This window comes from Rhododendron vialii, chromosome 2a, assembly GCF_030253575.1.
Source record: "Rhododendron vialii isolate Sample 1 chromosome 2a, ASM3025357v1".
Lineage (NCBI taxonomy): Eukaryota > Viridiplantae > Streptophyta > Magnoliopsida > Ericales > Ericaceae > Rhododendron > Rhododendron vialii.
In genome coordinates this window covers 13,663,573-13,678,244 of record NC_080558.1, presented here as the reverse complement: position 1 = coordinate 13,678,244, position 14,672 = coordinate 13,663,573, and the positions used below count along the sequence as shown (strand labels likewise).

The 14,672-nt window shown below is 42.0% G+C and overlaps 4 protein-coding genes across 5 annotated transcripts; 3 read left to right on the top strand and 1 right to left on the bottom strand.

Annotated features, from left to right (window-relative positions):
• Positions 1 to 1,277: 1,277 nt before the first annotated feature.
• On the bottom strand, positions 1,278 to 7,456 carry LOC131316914 (glucose-1-phosphate adenylyltransferase small subunit, chloroplastic/amyloplastic-like). 2 transcript variants are annotated; one of them, XM_058346433.1, is made up of 9 exons: positions 6,885 to 7,447; positions 5,406 to 5,702; positions 4,350 to 4,619; positions 4,015 to 4,194; positions 3,502 to 3,605; positions 3,282 to 3,393; positions 2,951 to 3,049; positions 2,670 to 2,789; positions 1,278 to 1,637 (listed from the first exon to the last, which is right to left on the bottom strand). In XM_058346433.1, the coding sequence occupies exons 1-9, from the start codon at positions 7,128 to 7,130 to the stop codon at positions 1,521 to 1,523; spliced, it is 1,545 nt and encodes a 514-aa protein (XP_058202416.1). In that variant the 5' UTR covers positions 7,131 to 7,447; the 3' UTR covers positions 1,278 to 1,520. The 2 variants fall into 2 exon arrangements, with proteins under 2 accessions (XP_058202416.1, XP_058202417.1); XM_058346434.1 differs by lacking the exon at positions 2,670 to 2,789 and having other exon boundaries at positions 6,885 to 7,456.
• A 2,199-nt stretch (positions 7,457 to 9,655) lies between these two features.
• LOC131317165 (cell wall / vacuolar inhibitor of fructosidase 2-like) lies at positions 9,656 to 10,234 on the top strand. The gene has a single exon (XM_058346737.1). It carries the CDS (start codon positions 9,656 to 9,658, stop codon positions 10,232 to 10,234), a length of 579 nt encoding a protein of 192 aa, XP_058202720.1.
• Positions 10,235 to 12,527: 2,293 nt separating this feature from the next.
• Positions 12,528 to 13,241, top strand: LOC131317164 (uncharacterized). Its single transcript, XM_058346736.1, has one exon. It carries the CDS (start codon positions 12,528 to 12,530, stop codon positions 13,239 to 13,241), a length of 714 nt encoding a protein of 237 aa, XP_058202719.1.
• Positions 13,242 to 13,354: 113 nt separating this feature from the next.
• Positions 13,355 to 13,990, top strand: LOC131317163 (uncharacterized). Its single transcript, XM_058346735.1, has one exon. It carries the CDS (start codon positions 13,355 to 13,357, stop codon positions 13,988 to 13,990), a length of 636 nt encoding a protein of 211 aa, XP_058202718.1.
• The last annotated feature ends 682 nt before the right edge of the window (positions 13,991 to 14,672 follow it).

The window sequence follows — 14,672 nt, the reverse complement described above, 5'->3', positions numbered from 1 at the left end:
GAAGAGGCACCGATCAACGTTGGGTAAGAACTGAGAAGGGTTTCTTTGCTATCAGTGTGGGAAGAAACGATGAAGAGAAAGATAACGTTTGGGGATTTTCTCCGTTAGGATTTTACCTTCTAAACGGCGGCGTTTTGTTTTAAAAATAATGAGAGCTATTGTGAACCATTGGATCTCCTCATTAATGTGTTGTCAACTTCTCAGCAAAATTCTCACACAATCCTCATAGGTAAATCCTCACAGAGAATCCGAAATCCTTGCTGCATTGGAGTACCCAAAAGCTGGATGGTGGCCACAATCTGGCTTTGGAAGATTGCTTGGTAGCTCCATTAGACTTGCTATAATTACGAAGCAAAGTCAAAAGTGTTGAAAAAAGGTCATTTGGCTTGAAAATACGTTGGTTTAAAAAAAAAAAAAAACACATTGGTATTAAGCTTTTTAGGCTCAAACTGTTAATACCCCACCTGGTTCACAATTCTAGTCACTTCCCAAAATTTTACTCTGAAAAAAAATGCACAACTGTGACGGGCAACAACATTTGGGGATCATGTTCCACGTACTACGTGAGTAGCATGGGTAATAAGACAGGAGTGTGATCCATTCCATCGATCCACTAAATACAATTCACAAGGTATTCGAAACATAGCCCATCAGATGTAAGTACAATATCGTCGACGAAATGTTAGTACTCCGCGAAGCGAATTGTATAACTTGAATGTATAATGAGGTTTTAGGCCTTCAAACGTCTAGCATTCAAAAACATCACGAGGAGTGATCTGACTGATCACTTGTTAGGCTTCAAGTTCAAGCTTTGAATTAGGCATTGGTTTCCCCATTATTGTTGTTTGCTTCACCTTTCAAAATTGTCATTTGACTTTTGCGTTTTTATTTTTCAACGTGATATATTGGTGGGTAAACTACAATGATAGCAGCCCGAAGGATTAGTTTGGTTGGTAGGTAGGTTTGCTACCTACACAATTGACCAAGGTTCGATTCTTGGGGTTAGGACACAAGAAAGAAATTTCTCGTGAATCCTTTAGTCTCGGCATGGATCCTGGCCTGGACACCCTTGCTGTCGAACCAAAAAAATACATTTCCCCCAATATAATGGTTATTTTCATTGGTGGTAAATCCTTTTTAGCTTTTAATCAAAATATTAGACTTTTCCGACTCGTCTCGATGCGAAGAACAAAGACATATTTCTGTAATTTATAATTAACTGCTTCTCGTTATGATAAACTGGAAAAGTAAGAAACTTTGAAGCAAAACTGACAAAATTCAGGAAAACGAAAACAAACAAATTTTTTCCTGTCCAGAATGAAATACAATCAAACATTCTTTGGAACTAATGCAAATAATCAGAGAAGATTTTGAAAAGTGGGGAGAGGAAGAACTAAGAAGGATGGGATCCGGGGACCTTGTAGGGCATCCCTGCACTACAGTATCCCGGTTCCGGACCGTTGGAAGGAGAAGAAGAAAGAACACATACTGCATGTATAGGTTACAAATGGCTTCAATTTTCAAATGATGGTACCACTGGGGATCAAAGCATCCTTGATTACAGTGACAATGCCGCTCTTGATGAAGTAACCATCTGTTTCTCTAGCCGCTTCTTGTACATTATCGCTGTTAATTATCTGCAGCAGACATTCAGCGGAATCAATATGCAAGGAATGGAGAGATCGCCTGCGTTCATATACTAATTTCGGGTAACATTTGAACCATGTAGGACAAACTCTAACAATATGAAATGAAAGAGGAAACTTGAAAAACATTTTGTGCGCGTGTCTTGAGTGGATTGTGCTCAAGTTTGAGTCAGTAGGCAAGTAAGTACCCGAGCTGTTGGTTCCCCAGTATAGTTGGGTACATCCACGAGTGACAAATTAGACCGGATAGTTAGCAAAGCACAAACCGAATCAGGCTTCACAAAACCAACAACTCTAAATGCTCAAAACATGCCATATCTTTAATCAGGATCCTTGCCTACCAAAACTTCCATATCTGGACTATGATGTGGGGTAGATAAAGGCCACTTATCATACCGAAGAGGAGAGCATGAAGGAATGGCTCGGTATATTCGTGGTATATCCATGATTAACCTGCCTCGGGATGCCTAGCCAAGAAAAGAAAACTAGCAGTGTTGTGTACAAATGGTGATTTGCCAATCTAGTTCCTTTATATTTCAAAGGGACAGATGGTAGTTGAGATAGGGAGAAAGATGGAACAAATGGTGATTACTAACACTCTACCTGCAAATCGGTTTTCTTTAGCGAAGGTACCAGTTAGCTTAACCAGTATTGTCTGTTGGCAGTCGTACCAGAAGTCTCGAAATGAGTCATACAAGTTGGTACCTCACGACAAGGGTACCCAGTGTCGCCCATCATATTATGAATCGCTCTTACGAAGCCAACACATTGACATAACTGATATTGTAGCTAATATATCTTCCTTTTCAGTTTTACAGCCTTGACCAGAGAGAGGTCCAATGACCATGGGTTCTCCTTCACAGAAACCCATCAGTTTTTGTGTTATGACTTTTTCTCTTTCTTAACCAGGGTCAAGGACTCAAGCTCCTTGAGAATACACTTGGAAAACTATCGTGTTTTGCAATCATGTCATCAACGCAGCAAACTAATAATCCACGTTAGTATACAAGCTGAAGAAACGACCTTCACGTTGTCTCCAATGCGAGCGTTCTTGTCAATTATCGCTTTCTTGATGTGGGAGTTCTTCCCAATGCCAATCGGAAAACTACCTTTAGCTAGTAAAAGAATTTTGTCTGCATCCGTCTGGTGCCATAGGAAAGATCAACGTGGTCATTAGTAGCAGAACTTAGGTTCAAGTTAACAAAAATCAAGCAGTTCTTGTTCACCAAGCATACGAACAATATCCTACAACTCTAATCACCAAAAATGATCAAGAAAAATTTAGTCCATCTAGAGCTATTTACCTCGTAATAATCAGCTCCCATTAGCAAAGTGTCTTCAATGATTGCACCCTCAGAGATGCAAGACCGGAGGCCAACAACAGAATGGTGAATCTTGCAGTTCTGCATGGAAATTTAACATAAAGATTAACATCATTCATATCGATCAATTGTCTGTAGCAATAGTGCAAGACCCTGAAAGAAAACTTCAAAAACGGATAGCAGAAAATAATGGAAAAGCATTTCTACAAACTTCACGATAAGTACTCCAGGTAACACTTGATAGAAAAGAGGGATGAGAAAAGATAAAAGGTGGTGCAAGTTCAGTGTAGAGTCTGGCTTCAAAGGAACCAACCTTGATTACACAACCCTCACCAATGACACTGTCTGTGACATCAGCATCGAGCATCTTGGAAGGCGGCAAATATCGAGGTTGAGTATAGATTGGAGAAGAACGATCGTAGAAACTGTATCAGGAGATCAGGTTAATGCTGAAAATTCTAGCCAGCATAGAGTATCCATGTGAGAAAGGACGTGGTAAAGGCTCTTGACAATGAGCTTCAAGCACAACTGACCTGAAATCTGGTACTGGCTTTTTAGTGATCCCCAAATTTGCATGATAGAAAGCTTCAATCGTACCGATATCTTCCCAGTAACCATCATACAGGTAGGCTTGCACCTGAAGTATAGAGACACAAAGAAAAAGCAGAATCAATACACCATATGAGGTTGTACGACCTGCTGCTTCGTGTGTTTAAGTCCTCAGTTTCATCACTTACTGTAACAAGCTACGTCAACGGTGGTAGTGGCAGTACAATCTCAATGCACAGGGTCAGGGTATGCACACTATACATGGCAATTCAGATGTACAGAAAAGAACAAATAACTAACTTTGTCGGAAATACCTGTTTACTTTTTGTCTAGATTCTCATGGATGCTCGGAACTATACTCTTATACTGCACAATTTTGTTTATGATAAAGCTTGTCTAATTGGTGCTATAATTAACCAAGAATGCTTATACTGCCTCGGAATTTGGAATGTTATACTACAGATTCCGCAAACACTTATTTACGTGACATGGCTTACCCTCAATCCAAGCGCAGTTGCACCTGGAATAACTTCACTTCCAAAATCATTTGCTCCGGGGAACTTCTCTCGAAGTAAGTCTAGCATTACGTCTTTACTGAAAACATAAATACCCATACTTGCAATATATGGCATCTCCTTGGCCCTCACATCATCAAGGCCTAAAATGGTAGTATCAACCTGGGATGAAAAGGGAATAAAAAGCAAAACGCTAAGACAAACAAAAACATCTGCCGTGTCATTGAACACTTTTGGCACAGTACGATCCTGAATTGAAGTGGTGATACAGGAAAATAGTTCGAGTAATAATATCCATAACCACGGCAATTGTGTACCTTCATTGCTTTCAATTGCTCGCCTTGGGGCTTCTCTGCAAATTCAACAATTCGCCCTTCGTCGTCAATCTTCATAAGACCAAAAGCAGTGGCACGTTTCTCATCCATTGGCAGTGCAGCTACTGTTATATCTGCATCGGTTTCTCTGTGTGCTAGGATGAATTTCTCATAATCCATGCGATATAAATGGTCTCCGGCAAGAATCAGAAACTCCAAAACATTATGTTCTTCCAATAGCCACAGATACTGTCTGACAGCATCAGCTGTACCCTAAAATTTCAGAAACCAAACCATAGTCAGATAATCGCAACAAGTTATGCCTTGTGCAGCTGCAGTCTAGCTATGCATGTAAACGTGAGCCTTTGTTGAAAGTAGAACCTAGTGGGATGATCAACAGTATTTAGTCACTGCATACAGATACTCAATAGTAATAAAAATGCCAAGACTGCCCTTTTCATACAAATACCTGATATTTAGGAAGGCTTAAGATGAGGGTTTCCCTCATTGCCTAGGGAGACTATGTTAGTTTTACCAGAATCAATGGGATAAGTAGCAGGGTCGTTGCTCGGCGCGATTCTAGAAACTGGCAAGGAAGCATCGAAGGCAGCCTAATCCTAACAGCATCAGAAATTGGGGCCTGTCTGGCTTTGAGCAGTGGCCTTCTTAAGATCTGAAGCTGGATTATCCACATCCTTTTCTGATGCGTAGGCTAGAATTATCTTATTATTTTTCTCAACAGTATTTCAAGTCAGGTTTTAAGTTTCTGACATTTCCTGACAGTCATGAAGCGAATATACTTCAAGCAGTTAGAAACTTAGAAGACCCTCTCTACGGTTCCACAAGCTTATTGGTAACCAAATAAATCGTTAATGCCATTAGATGTTTCACCTCCTTGTCAAGATAACCAATAAGTTGAGACCTACAAAGGAAATGGAACAAAGCTGCTGTCGTGTGTGACAACTCTGAGTTCAATATCAAGCTTTGCCTAAAAACCTGATAGATTTCATGTTGATACCGACAGAGAAATGCAATGACTTTCCTTCGTAAAGTCATTACCTGGAACCAGTTCGGGTTTTCTGGACTCTGCTGAGCAGCAAGAACTTCGACAAAGCCTTCATCATTATATCCACCCATGTTACTAGCATATGCCCGCGACAGGTGGCGGTTAAGAGATGCAGAATTGAACTGTGTGAGGACATAGATCTTCGATACGTTACTATTTAAGCAATTGCTCACGGGTATGTCAATCAGCCGGTAATTTGCTCCCAGAGGAACAGCAGGTTTCGCTCGTTTCTTGGTGAGGGGATAGAGTCGCGTCCCAGCTCCACCCCCTAGAATGACCCCAAGAACACTCTGCATGATCAACATGGAACAAAATTGGCTTCCTTAATATTGTTACACATAAGAAAAGAAACACAGTGAATTCAAGGGACACAAAAGGAAATCTTATAGGATGCCCCTTAAAACTTCCAGACCAAACGGAAATTCTTAAGCTTGAAATTGATAGCTTCTGAGTTAACATGCTTTAGAGAGTTGCAAGTTTCAGCAAATAATCCCAAATGCGATCGTTTAAGCACTTAAGTTCGCACAACATGGACCATGGTTACTAGAAATCCATTCCCGCGAGAAGCTGTACAAGACCAAATCAACTACAAACGGAATCGATTAAGCAAGCAATCTTCACACTATGGGATAATCACCGAGAAATTTCTCGGTTTTCCGGTAAGAAATATTTGAACGCCCTGCCAGGGATTAAAAAAGAAGAAGAAAAGGGTCCCAAAATAACAGTACATATGACAATACTATTTGCAAGTTGTGTCAAACATTGGCTAACATCATTTGCAATGCAATTTCAATTTGTTAGAAGAAACGCTTCATTGCACCTAAATCTTGTGGAGGGCTTTTCATCAAAAAGATCAATACAACCGGGAAACAAAGCGACTGTATATCTTGCCAATTGAGGGTTTGGGTCTCGGATTAGGCAGAGGATTTTTCTTACCTTTATTAGGAATTTGATGCCGTTCTCCTTGTTCCTATTGATCTTTGTATCTATTTCAAAGATTAATAAAAAAAATTTGCTGTTCAAAAAAAAAATAGCTGAGAGCTATTCTGAGTCCCACTTCGATGATAACAACTGCCCGTTTTGTAGGCTCAATTTGTTAAGTTTCTTGCCAAGATCACCTCAATTGGACATCGGTAAGTGCTTGATGCAATCGTTCAATCCTCGGTCTAAATGTGAAGACCAAAACTTCGAAGCAACACAAAATTTTATTCCATCAAAAACACTTGCGGCAACTACAAAATGAAGCGTGGGTGCCATATAAAGCGGGTAATTGTCATGCAAAACAACACTTCCAGTTTACCGTATGAAAAGTGCAGTTAACTGAAGTGTAGCACATAGCCGAAACAGGGAAGAGGAAGTGGTAGTAAGCAAAAGAACACTACATTGAGTCAATTATCAGAAATGAGAGAGAGAGAGAGAGAGAGAGAGAGAGAGAGAGAGAGAGAGAGAGAGAGAGAGAGAGAGAGAGATACACGGCTAGCATCGGGTTCGAGACATGTTTGAGAAGAGCTAGAGTCGGATACAGCAGAAACCACAAGAGGATTACGACCAACTCTTCTTCCATTGCTTTTCTTGGGGCATCTCTTGGCATCCAACCCAATTCTTTTCCCGAAAAGCTCAGAAGCATTGCTTGATAAACAGAACTTCGTCTTCCCGTTGTTGCTGTGGCTGGAGACGAATTTGCAACGCGAGGTTGAATACATGGCCGTAGTCGCCATTTCAAACAAGAAGAAGGAGACGAAGAAGAGTAGGATTTGCTACTGCAGTAGAAAACCAGAGAGAGGGATGGCCTTACAAAAAAACGGGCTACACTCTATCTAAGTGAGTGTGCATGTGAGCACTCCCGTTTGGTGGTCGTCTGATGCGTATGGTTGTACGTCTATCGTGTGAGGCACACGTGCATCAAACGGTTTCGAACACATGTGCTCGCCTGCGGTGTGAGCTTCTAGTGGTAGAGAGAGTACATATATGGCCCATTCTTGGGTTATTTCCTTCAGTTTATTCCTCTTCTAGTATTCTTCTACAAGGATATCCGTTGGTGAGAAAGCTCAGCTGCAGCAACGGTGGTCCTCATTCGTCGCAAGTCTTAACAGTTCTCTCTCTCTCTCTCTCTCTCTCTCTCTCTCTCTCTCTCTCTCTCCAGAGACTTATCCACATGCTTATTATCGCATAACAAGGAGCTCATCATAGGTTGACTGATTCCAACCAAAACGGTAAACTCCAAATATTCCCAAATTTTGCCTATCAAGGAGCTCAATATTGTAGCCTCATGGCTAGCTTATGAATATCCGATTCCCATTAGTGGACGATGAAATTAGGTCTTGACGGAGCCAGAAATCGGTGTTAGTGGAGCACTAAACACACTTTGCCTGAATTAAATCGTGATAAAGTAATGCTAGAATAATTGAAGAAGTTTTGTGCTAAAACTAATAAAAAGCCAACATATTTAAAGAAAGTTGCATACATAGACTAGCAAAACAAATCAATTGGTTGAATTGTCTCAGAAATCAAGTCGATCTAAGAGCAATACAAAACACAATATTTAGAATTCCCATATTTAGCAATTTTGCTCCAATTAGAGAGAATTTCTTTTACTCGAATTTGACACCTAACATCTCCAAATTCGAATCCGTTGTAAGTTCTGCCGGCCGGAGAGAGAAAGGAACGGAACTATAAATTATCAAAATTGTATGTAATTGCTAAAATGTAATGCATATAGCCAGTGATTTAGCCACTTTTCAATTTTAATGGTGATGAAGTGTTTGCATTAGCCATAGGGGTGTTCAAGAAAACCGCATGAACCGTAAAATCGGTCCGATCCTGACCGAACCCTCCTATTTGGTCCAATTTTGTGGTTCTACGGCTAGGTTATGGTTCTAAAAGAATAAGAACCGTTAATTTTGGTTCGGTTACTAGTTCTCAATTAATGAACCGTGGTTAGAACCGAATCGGACCATTTAAAACTACGATAAATATAGAAATACATATGTATGTGTAATTAAATATATATTTGAATTTGGTAGGTTAATCTTTTCCTTGCTCGTGGAAAAAAAAAATCTTTTCCTTGCTAAACTTAATTTATTTAGAGATGAAATCTCATTTGTTAGGAAAGCTTTTATTTTCTTCCTTTCTTTCCTATTCCAGCAGATTATCTTCCTATTTCTTTAATTTTGTGAGTTCATATTTTGTGAATAAGTGTTTGGATGCTTATTGGATAGAACCGGAACCGAACCAAAATCGGACCGGTCTTGCGGTTTGGTTCTGGTCAGGTTCTGATTCCCAATTTTCTAAAACCTTTTGAAATAGTCCGGTTACTAATTTTCTAGAGAACCAGACTAATCCGGATTATGTACACTCCTAATTTAGCCATCTCATTTCGCTAGTGTATTAATGGCGATGTTCTAATATTCAAAATGAAAAAAAATTGAGAACGAAGTGATTAACAAAATGCATTACAGTGACTAAAAACATAATAATTCATGAAATCAAGTTATAAAGAAAATGCAAATTTTGAGAAAAAAAAATTATGCGGGGGCCCACTTGTCATACATTCCGCCACAAATTAGATCCTCCTTGAGAAGGCAACGTGATTGGGTTCCTGGTTTTGAAAGTGTACTAATTCCGGCTCAGTAAATGTGGCTGGATTATTCGAAAGCGGAAAATCAGCCACTAAAACATAGAGTTGCGGACAAAGAAAATCGCGAAATTCTGGCAGACATCTTGTGAGCGCTGCTATGGTGGACAAAATCCATTTGGGAATTAACTATTCCAAACCCCCGCAAAATCAATAGGAACCGTTCATTTTGCTTAAAGCATTTTGTTTAAGATCCCCCTACTATGGAGATTGGCTACGATTATTACGAGCCTCGGAGATATCTTTGGTATGGGGTTTTACTCTCAAAGTCTAATCCTCGTGCTATCAATTCCTGTATTGGACCGGTCCTTATAAAACGTCTTTGCCTGTTCTGACTCAATCCCCCATAGAAGACGATAAAGTTGATCCTCGTGCTACTCCGTCCATTGAATCAAATATGGAAGTATATATAAACAAATCACGAGGATCTACCCCTTCTTTTTGTCTTTTTTTGCGACTCTTCGTTGATCATTGATTATCGAGATGAATGACCTGGATGAAAACCTCACATAATTGTCTCAGAGAAATCCTCGTAGAATTACAAACCACTTATTTATACAAACCACGTCCCTTCCTATCCCATAAAATCACAAACCAGAAGAACCAACAATGGCTTATTTTCTCCCTTCTCCCCGCCTCTACAACTTCTTCTTCCTCCTCTTGTTCTTCTGCTGCTGTTTTTTCACCCTACTTATAAATCCCACGTCCTCTCATCCAACACAACCGACATCCGAGCTCGTCGAGAGCGTCTGCAACACCACCACCATCTACGAATTCTGCGTGGACGCTCTCTACTCCAACCCGCGAACGCCGACAATCCACGACCCCTACAGTCTCGCCTACATCTCATTCACCTTGGCTATCGTCAATGCCACCGACGCGAGACTCAACATGCAAATATTGTTGAAAAGCAACAGCAGCCGCAGCTTGTACTCGAAGCCCTTGAGGAGATGCGTGCAGCTGTACGGGGAAGCCGCAGAGACTCTGGGAAGAGCCTTGAATGACATGAACTCGGATGATTACTACGACCTGGCCCCGTACGCTGCCGACTGTACTCGGAAGGCTGACAACTGCCAAGCCGCCTTCGGGGGCAGAGCCACTGACTCCCGTTTGTCTCGGATGAATCGAGACTTTCGGGGGCTCGCCGAGATCTGTATCGTCGTCTCCAATATTTGTTATCCTGGCTGAACAATTTAAAGAAGAAAATTTAAGCAATAAATGTTGAATGAAATAGCATTCTTTCCTGCAAAACGCATATCATCTTACTTCTGTGTGATTAACACCAACGCCTTGCATTCTTTAGGGTCAGCAGTTTGAGCTGTGGAATGAATTCCTACACTCAGAGTCGAAACATATTAAGTGACCAAAACACGCAGTGTCGGAGCTAGGGTTTAGATGTTAGGGTAAGAGAACACACACGCAAACAAAAGAAACAAGCAATCGAAAGGCGAGAAAGCAATTTGCTTAAGGGAAGTGATTTTATCACTCTCTTTTTTTGTTAACGTCACTCTCCTGCAAATATATTTTTGCACCAAAAATACACTTGCATTGGAGTGAAGTTAACAAAAAAAGGAGTGAGAAAATCAGCAGCATTTGCTTAATTGTACTCCATTGAGGGTTTCACTATGATGAAAATAAGAACAAGTTACATATGGAAACTACCCTAACTTTGGTTGTATAGTCCAAGAAAATTAATAAATCAGAAAACCCTAACCTAAAAAATACTGAAACGCACATTTGTTCTTGCGCCTGGGCGAAATTGGATTTCCGCCTGGACGGGATTGTCAGAAAATCACATCCTGCTCATCCTGGGCTGCCCGGGCGGGATTTTCAGAATTTTACATGAATAGAAAGAAGAAATGAAGTGTGCTTGAATAATAGGAGAGTGTTAAAGTTAAGTTCCATAACACATGGACATAATCTCCTTTGAATATAATTGTCCAGAAAGGATATCAACACAGATTTGAAATCTATACACGTGAATACAGATTTGTTTTGAACCTGTTTCGTATTAAAAAAATGATTGGAACCACTCTTTTTGTAAAAAATATGTTCCATTGAATACCGGTAAGTCATTTAAGATACATCCAATTTTGCTTCAGAATTCAGGCATCTTGAATTCTGGAACAAAGTTGGATGTATCGTAACCACTCTTACCGATATCTAGATAAACCTATTATTTAGAGGGATCCTAAATAAAGTATATTTTGAAAAAGATAAGCGGTTCCAATTATTTTTTCAAGACCCGATCGAGATGGGTGCCCTATCCATCTGTATGCGGGGTTTGTGTTGCTACATCTGTACGGATAGCATCTCTCATAATTGTCGCCATCGTGCTTGTAATTGAACATGAATGGCAGTAAATTAAGTGAGGATAGTAAGAAGACATGATTATTGAATTAAAGCCAACGAACGTCTAACGGCGTCCCAATCCGGATCTAAGGGACGGGGCCGGAGAGGAAATCTGCCACCTCCTCCTCCTTTGGGTGGTGATGGACGGCCACATAGAATCTCAGTCCATGATCGCTTGGACCCACCATTGACAGAGCACCAAGCCGGGGATAGCGCTCGCTTTAGGTAGCAACTTTCCCCGGTTCATCAACGCCTCGGTAATGGTGCGGGATTTAGAAGAAGAGAAGGGCGACGAGAAGGAAGCCCACATACTGTTTTCTCAAGTTTGTCGGCTGGAGACGAATATTCCTAGGGCTCCCAGAGTTACGATACCGTGGAATTTCAAGACAACGATCAGGCTCTTATCCCGTATGAATCCGAACGGCGAAGAAGCCGAACGCCGCGAAGAAACGGGAAAGGACCCCAGAGCCATCGTATTGAACATGATAAAGTCCCTCGGGAAAAGACCTACGACGGACGAGTAACAAATTCAGGGAACATTCGGAAACTTCCCCGTGAAAAAAGCGTAAGCGAAGTCGTTCGGCAAGACGATCGTCCTAGCCAACGAAGGGTCTATCATACTGAAAATCTTCCAGAAAAGGACCACAAAAGGGTCCCCATAGAGAAGAGAGAGAGGAGATCTCAACATCAGCATGATGTGACGGACGAAGAAATCTCGGAACAGGAATACCGAGCATCGAAGAAATCTCGGAACACTCGAAAAGGTCTCCCTCCTCGGCCAAATCACGAGTATCAATTGAAAAAGCTGACGGAATCTCCCTTATCAGCGAAGATCCAAGCCACCTTGCCAAAGCCAGGGCTCCATCTCCCGAAATTCCAGAAGTTCGACCCCAGCACGACCGAAGCATACACCCATCTCATCAGTTACAGAAGCACCATCTCATGCGTCACCGATGACGACGCCATCATATGCAAAGCATTTCCCTCGAGTCTTGGGCGCCTCGGCCTACTTTGGTTTAACCAATTAAAAGCAGGATCGATCCATAGTTTCAAAGAGCTTGAAAGGGCTTTTAACTATTGATTCATCACTAGCAACAAGTAAGCCAAGGAAGAAGATGCCCTGACACAGATGAGGAAGAGGCCCGGCGAAACGCTTCGGAAGTATGCCGAGCGTTACTGGCAATTGTTTAACGAGATACCCGGTGTTGATCAATACTGGGCAGCAAGGAACTTCAAAAATGGATTGGAAACAGGAAGCAAGATTTTAGATGAGCTGGCAATACGGGCACCTCATGGAATGAACGAGCTAATGAGGACGGTTGAACAGTTCTGTTCCTACGAAGAGTTCCTCGCCGAACGAGAACTCCAAGGAGGACAAAACTCAACTGCACCTCAAAGCCTTCATATCCCCACGCCCCAAATCGCACCACCAAAGCCTGTGGTCGCGGTCCAGCCAAAGAAGCAGGTCAACACAGTCAAGATGGCGGACAAAAAGGGTCCGAAAGCTCATGACTATATAGCTGAAACCACCGTTTTTAAAGAGCCAATTTATTTCCTCCTCTGTACGTTAGAGAGGGAACCGTTCTTTGTATGGCCGAACCCTCCCAAGTTGAACACAGAAGAAGGCAACAATAATGGTCGAAAGAGATGCTCGTACCACAACGAACTTGGGCATTACACTACGGCTTGCACTCCATATAAAGCACTTTTGGAAAATTTAGCGGCACAAGGACTAAATTTAGCGGCACAGGGACTTCTCGATGATCATATTGACTGGACAAAAACGCCGAGGAGACAACCGAACGCCAGTGGACAAATCCCATTCCCCGTCCGATCGGGGTAATAAACGTTATTCACGGACCAACCACAAAGGAAGCAGCGAAACAGCTTCGTTTAGAGCTTGACAAAGCTCAGAAAGCAACCCAAATTTTTTCCGTCAATCATGCTTCTAACCGGATGAAGACGCTTGAGCATCCCTGGTCAATTACTTTCACCGAGCAAGATCTTCAACGAATCCAAACACCCCATAGCGACGCTTTGGTGGTCACGGTGCAAATCTCAACTCACTCCGTCAAAAGGGTGCTTGTAGACCAAGGAAGCTCGATGGAAGTAATGTACTTATCCCTCTTCAAGGAACTCAGAATCCCAGAATCATGCCTTCTCCCAGCAGAAGTTCCCTCAATTGGATTCAGTGGAACTCCTGTTTGGCCTATCGGTAGGATCACCCTCCCCGTTGTTACTGGCTCGGTTGTTTCTAATCTAGAGTTCGTCGTCGTGGACGCCCCGAGTCCATACAACGTAATCCTCGGCCGAAATTGGCTCCATTCAATAAAAGCCGTCGCGTCAACCTACCACCAGGTGGTCAGATACATCGGCGCTCATGGCAAACAAGAAGATCTGTTGGGAGACCAATTACAGGCCAGACAATGTTATGTCTCGGCCGTCGGAAAGACATCAAGCTCCAAACGAGTACATTGGGTTGAAGTCCCGGACAAACCGATTCTCGAAGACGTCGGATCTCTTCCTGAAGAAAATCCATTGAAGACCTTATCAAATTCCCACTCAACGAGGATGCATCACGATATTTCATGATCGGCGCCGGATTGCCTGAAGCCGAGAGTAAAGAAACGTTTCAGTTCTTAAAAAACAATATTGAAGTCTTTGCTTGGACGCTGTACGATATGCCAGGCATCGACCCGAAGCTCATCCAGCATTCCCTTAACATTTCAAAATCGACAAAACCAGTGATTCAAAAGCCTCGACGTTCGGCCACTATTCATGCCGAAGCAGTAAACGAAGAAGTGGACAAACTCCTCGAGGCAGGTGCCATCAAAGAAGTGCAATACCCCACTTGGCCTGCGAACCCTGTGGTGGTAAAGAAGAAGAATGCAAAATGGAGGGTATGCGTGGACTACACCAACTTGAATGATGCTTGCCTAAAAAACTGTTTACCCCTCCCAAAGATAGATCAATTAGTAGATGCAACAGCGGGTCACGCTCGGCTAAGTTTTTGGATGCCTATAGAGGTTACCACCAGATAGCCATGGACCCCGATGACATGGAGAAGACGGCATTCATCACCCCCAGGGGCCTCTTTTGCTACCTGGTTATGCCGTTCGGTCTTAAGAACGCGGGGACCACATTTCAAAGAATGGTATACCTATTGTTCGGAATGCTCATCGGAGAGATCATGGAAGTCTATATTGACGACATGGTCGTCAAAAGTCTCAAAGCCGAGAACCACCTCTCTCACCTTGCCGAAGTCTTTGCAATA

Bases quoted from the DNA above. Each gene is read 5' to 3' on its own strand.
- LOC131316914 (XM_058346433.1), bottom strand. From the start codon at position 7,130: ATGGCGACTACGGCCATGTATTCAACCTCGCGTTGCAAATTCGTCTCC. The intron at 3,394-3,501 runs GTCAGTTGTGCT...CTCCTGATACAG, and splicing joins AAGCCAGTACCAGATTTCAG to TTTCTACGATCGTTCTTCTC. The intron at 2,790-2,950 runs GTAAATAGCTCT...CTATGGCACCAG, and splicing joins TGGGAGCTGATTATTACGAG to ACGGATGCAGACAAAATTCT.
- LOC131317165 (XM_058346737.1), top strand. From the start codon at position 9,656: ATGGCTTATTTTCTCCCTTCTCCCCGCCTCTACAACTTCTTCTTCCTC.
- LOC131317164 (XM_058346736.1), top strand. From the start codon at position 12,528: ATGAGGAAGAGGCCCGGCGAAACGCTTCGGAAGTATGCCGAGCGTTAC.
- LOC131317163 (XM_058346735.1), top strand. From the start codon at position 13,355: ATGAAGACGCTTGAGCATCCCTGGTCAATTACTTTCACCGAGCAAGAT.